Source organism: Olea europaea, unplaced genomic scaffold, assembly GCF_002742605.1.
Source record: "Olea europaea var. sylvestris unplaced genomic scaffold, O_europaea_v1 scaffold2018, whole genome shotgun sequence".
Lineage (NCBI taxonomy): Eukaryota > Viridiplantae > Streptophyta > Magnoliopsida > Lamiales > Oleaceae > Olea > Olea europaea.
Window position 1 is genome coordinate 95780 of NW_019238071.1, and position 10541 is coordinate 106320.

The 10541-nt window shown below is 37.4% G+C and overlaps 1 protein-coding gene across 1 annotated transcript; it reads right to left on the minus strand.

Annotated features, from left to right (window-relative positions):
* Nucleotides 1-6133: 6133 nt before the first annotated feature.
* On the minus strand, nucleotides 6134-10283 carry LOC111379669 (benzyl alcohol O-benzoyltransferase). The gene is made up of 2 exons (XM_023003092.1): nucleotides 9770-10283; nucleotides 6134-7236 (listed from the first exon to the last, which is right to left on the minus strand). The coding sequence occupies exons 1-2, from the start codon at nucleotides 10211-10213 to the stop codon at nucleotides 6322-6324; spliced, it is 1359 nt and encodes a 452-aa protein (XP_022858860.1). The 5' UTR covers nucleotides 10214-10283; the 3' UTR covers nucleotides 6134-6321.
* Between the last annotated feature and the right edge of the window lie 258 nt (nucleotides 10284-10541).

A 10541-nucleotide genomic window follows, 5' to 3' on the forward strand; every position in this document is an offset into this window, starting at 1 on the left:
ATGATGAAAGACAACTCTCCAAAAGTGTGTTTTCATGGTACAAATGGATATAATGTTGAACTCTGAAATCAAGTTGTTGAATTTAAATATCAAAAGAAATTAATTTTTATAGATGAAATAAACTTAACAAATTTCATAGACAACTCTCCAAAAACGTGTTTTCATAGTGCAAAAAGATGTAATGTTGAGATTTGATATCAAATTGTTGAATTTAAATACCAAAAGAAAATGATTTTTATTGATTGCAATAAACTTACAAATTTTGGACAGAGCAAAATTGCTAACAAATTATAATATTATTTAGCAATGGAAGTGGAATACTCAATTTTATTTTCTCTGACTTTCCACTCAACTCACAGCAACCAATTTTTTCTCCTATCATTCTCTCACACAAGACCCTCTCTCTCTTTGCCCCAGTATATCTCTTATCTATTCACTTTTCTTACTACTTTATTTTCCCACTTTCAACTTTCTGCTCACAGCCACACCACACTTCTTTTCACACTCACACACTCTTTATTTCTTCACTCATCTCATGTACACATATATATATTACAGTAGGCAGCAACATATTAGAGAGTAATGCCGGTGGCTTCCTTCTTCTACAGTGCTGAACTGCTAGTATCTACTATGAATTGTGAGGCCCTGGGCCCAAGTCACTTTTTTAGGCCTTAGGCGGTTGCCTAGGTGGCTTGGCCTCAAGGCTGGCCTTGGTTGTCCTAAAATCGTATTGTCTGCCTTTCATGCAGGTACTTTCAGCACTATACGGCTCCAAGATAAAATCTATATTACTCACAGCTGGTTCACCTTCTATGGGCACAACCATAGAGAGATAAACGGATGAGCCTCTCATCGAGTTGGCAAAATAGTATAATATAAAATTATATAAAGAATAATACTTCAAGTTGTTGTATTCTAGTTCTATTTTTTAGTAAGATATAACCACCTTTTATACGTGAATATCAACCCCCCACAATTAGACCGTTAAAGTATAAGTTATAATATGAATTATGATGCTTTTAATTTTTATTTAAAATAATTATTAAATCAAAAAAAGAAAATTAAATGGTTTAAATTTTGAAAGGTTAAAACTTTATTTTTATGTTACAAAACTAGCTCACTCAAAAAATTAAACTGAAAAGAACATATACATGAAAATGTTTTATTTTGACATAAAATAAAAATAAAATAAAAAACGAAAACAGATGGAAAGATCCAAAATTTTCACCAATCAAAAAATTACAAATATAGCTTAATTTAGATCATTAAGTCTCAAATTTTCTAAAATCTTTTAGACATGATAAATAAATAAGCTTTGAATCTAGTCTTGACCTCCGAATCTAGTTGGGACCTTGAACACCAACAAATTTCGTCTTCTCTCTGCTCCATGTGTATGCTACTTGTACATCTGAAAAAATATGTTAGAGGTGTCAACAAAGATCTCTCCAAATAAAAGCGGAGAATGTTGCAATCATACACACTCTGATGCTCAAGTCAATAAATGGACAAGATAATTTAATTTGGGAAAAACACTAAAGACAGACAACAAAGGGAGTCGAGTTTGATTTGTAAATTGAGAATTAACAATTAGCAATTGTCTCGAATTTTGGAGTCCATCCAATATGGCTAAGGTTCGGTCCCCGCTAATTGTCTTAGAAAGGAGAGAAAAATTCTACACGGAGTTATGCTATCTCAGATGTTGTTGTCGGTGAGGCGTTGATAGCTAGAAGATGAATATGGTCAATGTGATATAAAAGCGGAGAATGTTGCAATCATACACACTCTAATGCTCAAGTCAATAAATGGACAAGATAATTTAATTTGGGAAAAACACTAAAGACAGATAACAAAGGGAGTCGAGTTTGATTTGTAAATTGAGAATTAACAATTAGCAATTGTCTCGAATTTTGGAGTCCATCCAATATGGCTAAGGTTCGGTCCCCGCTAATTGTCTTAGAAAGGAGAGAAAAAAATTCTACACGGAGTTATGCTATCTCAGATGTTGTTGTCGGTGAGGCGTTGATAGCTAGAAGATGAATATGGTCAATGTGATGGTAGATGGTCCCATCGCTTTGAACATGAATGCAGAAACGAAGATACTTTGGTTGCTACTTACCTTGAAGAGTAGGTACTGGCATGGTGTTATGCGTACTTGGAAGCCACGAGGCTTATCACATAGTCGGAGGTATGAAATAATCTCCCAAGTCCAAGATCTGATTATTCATATGAGGTGTGGCGCTTCAAAGATATATGATTTCAAAATTGCATGTTTAGACCCTATTGCAGAGGCCTATTGCACGGGTCGACGAAGTGAGGAAACTTCTTTTATATATACTTGAGTTGAGGCTACAATGGAGCCAAAATGCCACAATAGATCTCCAAGTCCAAGCGTAAATATTTATGCAAGGCATTAAACTTTGAAAATGAAGATAGAATAGATAGGTTATGTATTACCTTTACAGTAAAGCCCCATGACATGGTGTCTTGTGTAATGGTCCTACTTCAAGGTGGCTTGGCACAAGCGTACGTAGTGACTGAAGTGGGATTCAATGGTCAATATGTCTGTGGTAAACCGAAGAGGTAACAAGTGACATGAAGTGAAGGAGTGCATATAGATAATCATGATATTGCATGGTTCCATAGTTGAAATGATAGCTTGAGGTAATTATAATGATTGAACGAATAAGGCATTTGACTCCTGGTGAATGTGTAAATCACATTTAAACTGGTTTCTTTATCAAAACAGTTCGATGCCACTTGGCATTCAATGACTAGAACTGGATGAGGTGTTGAATGGTCGTGATCAATTTTGAACTGATCCATCGATTGAGATTGAAGGTGTTTCGCCTATGTTGGCCCCGGGAAATGGACCTTCCATGTGGCCAACAGAGAGCAATTCTACACATTTCTCCATACAAACTTGGCTCAAACAATTAGCAGTATGTGACCATTTCCAGTGAAGGTGGTAAAAGCCAAGTACACTCTGAAGGCACTGAAAAATTGCGAGTTCTCGAGAGAAAGGAATGTCATCCTCATCATTAAGTTCATATGATTGGCATGGCCCCTTAGAGTTGTCCACATCTACTTCGTGTTAAGGTTGCGATTGGGATGTCTCTTCTCGATTTTCCTAATTCCCTAAGTTTCATCTCTCCTGCCTATTCCTACGTGGGGAGGCTCTTTTCGCTGGTTCTGCCTTTACATACCTGCTGAGCCATTTGTCGCGTGGATTGGTCCTACTCATTGGACTCTGTCCTATTCTGTCGAACACGTTGATAGACCGTTGTATTTCTACTTTCAACAATCCAAAAGATTAACTGGATTTTGGCCAACTTTCACCTGTTCTTTATTCAAGAACACACCCTTTCTTCAAGGGAAAAGTGGTCCCTTTCGGTAAGCTTTATCAATAGTAATAGAGTGATGATGTGGTGATCGCAATTTTTCACCGATGGTACCAATTTGTTGACCCAAGAAATGGACCTTCCACGTGGCCAACAGAGAGCAATTCCACGCATACTCCTTCCTACGCACTTGGCACAAATAGTTAGAAGTATGTGGCCATTTCCAGTGAAGGTGGTTGCAGCCACATACACTCCAACGATCAAGTTAGTTGATGATAATCTGCACAACTGGTTCAGGTAACAAAGATCGTTTGGCTTATTTATCTAAAAAGGGGAAAGAGAAAAAAGACTTGGATTGTAAAGTTACCATTTAAAATTTTAGATATTAGGTACTTATAGAGAGAAGGGTGGAAGTAGAACCATTGGATATAGAATATGTGGATTCATCTGCTGATCCAAAGTGTCTTTTGCTAGGTGTCCATCTGTCACTCCAGAGGTGGGCCGGTATTATTTAATTTTTCTAAATTGGAGTTAATACATTGGTGTCTGCTGTAGAGACGTCAAATCCATCATTAATAAAACGTGTTTGCTGCAAAGACACCAAATCCATCATCTATAAGATTTTATTTTGGATATATCCTTACCCAAAAGATCCGTATTTTTTGCTGAGGCTTCTAGGCGTTGTGGCTCGAAGTATGCTTGCACCTTCCGCATGCGGCTCGAAGTTGTTGCCTCCATTTCAAATAGACCCTATCCATCTCGAATTCTGCCTTACGCACTTTATGTTGGCATTAGGCGCTTAGTGCATTTCGCACATCGAAGTGTGGCCTGTGTTTGATAACTAGCAGCTTCACCACAAGAGGCGTAATAGCCTGTAAGAAGGATTAGGGTTCATTTCGTACCTTTTAAATTTGCTCCCTATGCATTTTTCTCCTTCTGTTTTACTTTTTCTTCTTTAAAAATTGTTAGGATCTTCCTCTAGTTGCTCAAGGTGATTTCCGGATTCAGTTAACCATTAAATATCGAATCAACACTAAGAAACTGGAGGTGACCGACCGTCGGCGTGCTTGTCTTCCTATGGTTGCTATTGCTCCTTTTGCTTGTTGTTTCTTCCACTCACTTAGGATGGATACCACATAGGTAAGGGTCACAAAGACTCAAGCAATAGGTAGAGAAGATCAATCAACACGATGCACAAGAAAGAAGAAGGAAACTGCCTCTCTCTCTCGGGTTCTCAAAATGGGGCTAATAGGAAGAAGAGAATTACCAATATATATAATAGTCCAATGACCAACTTAAGGTAAGTTATAATATGGTAAGTAGGCTCGACTAGGGTTAAGTCCCAATAGCACACCAACAAACCCCAAAGGTTATTAGCCATCCAATAGGTAAAGCAACGCTAGGTCGGGTCATCCCATTATTCGGTGTTGATTTATCGTTCAGTCATTCATGTCGACTGATAAAACTGGTTTTCATCATCGCCCGGGAGGTCGTTTGACAACATGATGTCTAACAAAAACTTATTCAACCATAAAGGCATCGACGTCCCGTATCGATAAAAAGATTGCATTTGAAAAAAGGTAGGCAAGATTTCTAGAAAGCACCCTCCAACATGTCCATGGCTGATGATGCCTCTCCAAGGCGTGACGTTAGAGTAGAGTTGGAGTTGGCTATAGTGCCTGTTGATGGTCAGTATTGATGAGGCTGTTGGGTTGAGCCAAACATTCGAGGTGCTCTTGAAGTAGCCTCTAAAGTTTCGACACAGACATAGAAAAGGCCGTTAGAACATAGTTATTAAATTAGGATTGAACTAGCTAATTCGATCGAAGATTCGATGAATTGGACCCTGGTTCGATCAAGTCAACATAATTAGACCAATGACCCACTCGAACAAACTGAATTTTTCTCAAACCCGGTGAACGAATGGTTTCAGCCAGTTTCATTTTTGCAAATTTTCAGCAAGTTATTTAAAAATTCACAAGTTGAAAAAAAAAAAAAATGCAGGGTTTCGAGCAAAGGACCTTAAATTTGTGAAAGTCATACGTTTTTCCACTAAAATACCCCGTTATTTGATGCAGTTACTATATCCAAATATTAGTGTCCCATATTTCTTTTGGATTACAATTTTTTAAAAACAATTTAATTATTTATTTATCTTTGAAAAAATTGTTCATCATATTTTTTAAAGATAGATAGAAATGAAATATCAAGTGATTTGGAAAACATATAGAACTTCTATTAAATTTAAAAAGAAAAAATGATGATTTGTATATTTTAGTTAATAAAATGATTTTTAATTTATTATCTACTTTATCTTTTTAACTTGTATCTATGCCTTCATTTAAAAAAAAAAAAAAAAAAAGGCTTTATTCTACTTTTCTACCGTGCATTGACCCACTAATCCGGTACTTTGGTCAAGTCAATAATCGAGTCGGATATGATAACTATGTTGTTAAATGTTCGGTGTTCATCTTACATTATAAGGCCCGAAAGCACGAAAGGCCTACTAACCAAGACTGGTGTATTGTTATCTCTTAGGCCATACTGGTTAGTGGGATGAAGCTCTCTCTTCCTTTATTTGTTTGGGGACGTTGAGGTCGTGCGGTTTGGCACCTACACAAATTACTTCCAATGGCTAGAGCCAAATAGTCTGAGCCTTCAAGTTGTGGTACTGATTAAGCTTTGGATAGATGATTCCGTTCTATGTTTTCTAGACCATGCTGCCTTCAAAGGAGAATGATAAGGGCAAAAAATTTAATTCACAGTGTAGTAGGAATTGAAAAGAAAGTTGTGTAAGGATAGAATGACAAAAATAGTATTTCAAATTCACCATTTGATTACACTAAACCCAAAATTGAGATTGCTAAACAAGCCCAAAGTTTATTGCAATTTACACACACACAAACAATATGTAGTTGAAGTACAAATAGCATATATATTACTAGATTTGATGTCCCGAGTACCTCGAACGGTCTTGATTGATTTACAGTGCCGATGTGATGAAGACAGAGGTTTGATCAGTGATCATGGATTCAAGTTCTTTTACAAATTGTTCCATGGCAAGGGCAGGTAAACAAATCGGCACCACTATTCCATCCTCACCCTTTTCATTTCTAAAAGGTATGTAGAAACTTGCTACACCAGGAATGGCACCCACCCCACCTTTGGCTGGTCCTCCATAGAATGCTTTACCCCATCCAAAGTCGACATCCCCGAACCCAGCCCGTGTCACATCTGATACGAGATAAGTCCTCACCACAGTGAAATGCGGTCGCCCTCTAATAACCATAAGATCTGCCAGCGATTTCATGTATTCCTCTGTGACATCGGCTTTGGTTTTCATTACAAGTTCAAGTGCATATCCTAATGGTTTCTTGCATAGATTCTCAGCCGTCGATATTGCCACAGGGAATGCAAATGCATTGCCGTAGTATCCGTTAGGAAGGGGAGGATTGAATCTGTTACGCGCATTCACTATGCAAAGTATGCGGACTTCCTCTTCGGGGTCGGGGGAAATGGCTATTGTGCGACAGCGCCATAGGCAGGCCGTCAATAACTCGAATGAGGAGCAATTCCGGAGTTGGGGAGGGACGAGCTTGCGAAGGTTGTTGACTTCCTTGGAACCGAAAAAGAACGATTTGTGGACCATGTCATCGAGTGGGATTATGGTTCCTTTAGTGTCAGGTACTTGGTCATACTCGTGATGCTTATACGTTACACGTGGTGGTTGTCGGGCATCGAGTAATTCTCTTTGCCACACGGGTAACACGGAAGGGGCTGTTGCGCCTCTGGCAATTTCACCCACAGCCACCATGAATTGGACCAGTCCGCCTGCATCGCACATGGTGTGATTGAGGCGTAAGGCAAAGATAAAACCACCACATTTGAGACGAGTTACCTGCAAATAGGAACATTTTTTGTTAATGAAAAAGTCAAAATATGCTAGCTCTAGTTATCTCTACAATTCTGCATTTACTATAATTCAGAAGTCGTACACAGTTCTTATATTCTATTTTCAAAAATGCTGAGAGTATGCTTTTTACAGGTCTTTTCACATGAGGTGGGTTTCACTTCATTAAAAAAAGGGAAATGCTCTTCTGCCAAAAAGAGGCCGACAGAAGGCTTCACACCCCTCTCACAACCACCGGGCCCCACTTGAATAAACAATTAGGAAGAAGAAATTGCCCCCACCCGAGCTGTGAGTGTAGATAAGGGCTTCTGGCAATTTTTTCTGGCTCTCTAGCATGCTCCTTAAAAAAATACTCCACCCTTTGTGTTGTGAGGAGTCTACGGAATAGAACCCCCACCATCTCATTGCAGCACTTTTCTTCTATTTTCCATTTTCGAAAAGAATAAATACTCCATCCCATTAGTGGAGTGATGAGAAAAATAAAAGTGTTGGCTCAATGTTACTTTGACTAAAATCCAACACTAAAATTCTTTTTCAAGAACAAAATAATGATATCATGGAAGTCATTTTTTCTATGCATTGATTACGTTTGCTTGGTACCCACTGATTCCTCTACCACAAATAATGTTTAGATGCCCAGTAGATTTATCAACCGTGCTACAGGTCCCAACTCGGGGACCGACCAAAAAACAAGGGACTGATGTGGCATCACCTCAGCCCCCGATTTCAACTTCATTTTTTTTCAGATCCAAGGGCCGAGGTGTTGTCACCTCAACACCCTGGATTTTCGTCGGTCCCCGAGTTGGGACAAGTTGCATTTCCCATCAATATATACTTGGGAAAAATATGTGATGCACATGATTCCAATAGTAATAAATTTTAGTATCCCTATAATTATAGCTAAATATCGTCTCATTTAATCACTGAAGTATCACAAAATATTTTCATGTATAATTTTTATGATTTCATATGAAATTAGGTATTTTCACTTTATACTCGAACACTTTTCCAAAATTCTACTAATCTAAAACATATATTCTTTGTTCGTTCCGGGCAATTACCGTGTTACTGAATTTTCATGTGGTATTTTTAATGACAGTTATATTAACATAATTACTAAATCAGTATCTAATATTCCTTAATGACTTGAGATGGCCCAAGTCAATACATCTGGACAACGTATTCACAGCGGTGTTGTGCAGCAAGACACATAACCCCCTCATATGAGAGGGCTCCACGCTGAACGTGGGGCTCCTTCGTATGATGGGATTGTAACATTATACATTTAAAACTATACAAACAATTAAGCCCATTCAGAGTGGACCTCAATAAAAGAAAGGACATGACAATGGATAACGTGGTCACAAATATTTTTAAGTGTAGTACTTTTAGTATTTGTTTGGAGGAGATTCTTTCCTGTGATAATAACTTTTCTAAAAATTTATGATGAAAAAGTACAAAAATATTAATGCAATTCATAAAATATGTGATTGAAATTAAATATAAAAATACTAATTTTAAAAAAAAAATCTCTCCCGAACAAGTTATAATATGTGGTAAAAGGGGCGGGTGGAAAAATCCAACTTTGCTTGAGGCTGCCGCGTCAAGGGTTCGAATCCTGAAATATGGATTTGACTCTTGGGTAAATACAAGTGTACAAGCAGCCTTCCACCGTGTACCCTTGGAAGCATAACCTGCGATTTACCTCCCTTACGATATTCCAGGATAGGGGCGGTGGGGGTCCTTAAGGTTGGGGTTCAACCTTTTAACATAAGACATTATACAGATCATCTTGAAAGTCACAAATCTAAAAGTTTTACGGGTTTTTGTACTGGAAAAAATTAATTGAATTGGCTTAATGACAGGGAATCAGGGAGTGTTTCTAGAGGCTGAAATAGCAATTTATGATTGGCAGATTTTTCTTTTATTTTTTTAACTGCCAATGAAAATTTTCAAGAAATTACTATTCAAAAATTAATTCTTTACAACAAATAAAAAAGAAAATAAAAAGAGTCAAATTAGTTCATACTATTGAGAAATAAATCTCACATTGATTTGAATATCAACATTATAATAATGGGTTTTGCTCTTCTTAATAAAGTTGATATTTTAAAATGAAATTTCACATTTTTAATATGGTATTAGAGTTCATCAAACTTGAAAACAAGAATTTGATCTCACCAAGACTCAAAAATGATTATAGAGATCCCAAGATTGGTCTTGCGGATCATGTTAAACGATAAATCCACGGATTTAATATAAAAATTATAATGAATCCTAAGTCTTAGTGCTTGTTTGCTCTTCTTTAAAGTTTTAAATTATTTGTTACAGTATCATCCTCCACCACATATACATACAATAAAATATTCTACGCACAAACTAATAAAACTTCTTTATTTTTTAAACACATATTCTTCAAAAAATACTATTCAAAATTCTTTAATTTCCCAAATAATGGTGACAAACAGGGCTTAATTCCCACCTTCTTGATCACATAGAGAATTAACATACACGTGTTTACCTGAATAAGCAGCAACGGGCAGTTAAGAACGCCACCGGGGCCGGGAACATCATAAAGAAGCTCCTCTAAACAAGGAAACGGAGGCTGAAGAGCGTCCCCAAAATCCCGGAGACTTACATCAGCATCAGCTCCAATGAACATTACCCCCTCGCCGGTGCAGTCCACCATGAGCTTCCGGCAGGGACCTTCCCGGAGCCGGCCAGCAAACGGGTAGTAAAACACAAGAGTTTTCGCCAGAGCCTCTCTAATGACATTTACAGGGTCTTTCCCTGCAGCCACTAATGAGGGATCATGGCGATAGAACTGTATAACGGGAATTTGAAAACGAAGACCCTCTTGATCGTCAACATCAGAGAGGAGTTTGCATTCAGGGGGTGTGTGTTTTTCTGGACGTACGAGTTCTGGGCTTTGTCTATTAACTTTGAAGGTTAAAGATGAAGCCATAACTATGAAATGACAAATTAATTGAGAAAAATGATGAATGTAGTATGAGAGCTTAATCTGAAAAATGCATGGTGGGAGGGAGTATTTATAGGAGAGTGAAAGGGCAACATTGAATAATTAAGTCAGTATGAACTTAAAGACTATGTCATGACTTGAAATGAGATAAACGATGGTAGTACAAACACAACCTTTTGGTAGGTGGTGAAGAAATTTAAAATTTTATTTTCTTTAATAGTCAAAAACGAAAAATAATAATTTTTTCTAGTAATATTTAATAATATTAGAACAAGTATACAAAGTTGGATATGTTAAATTAAACAAGATTGAA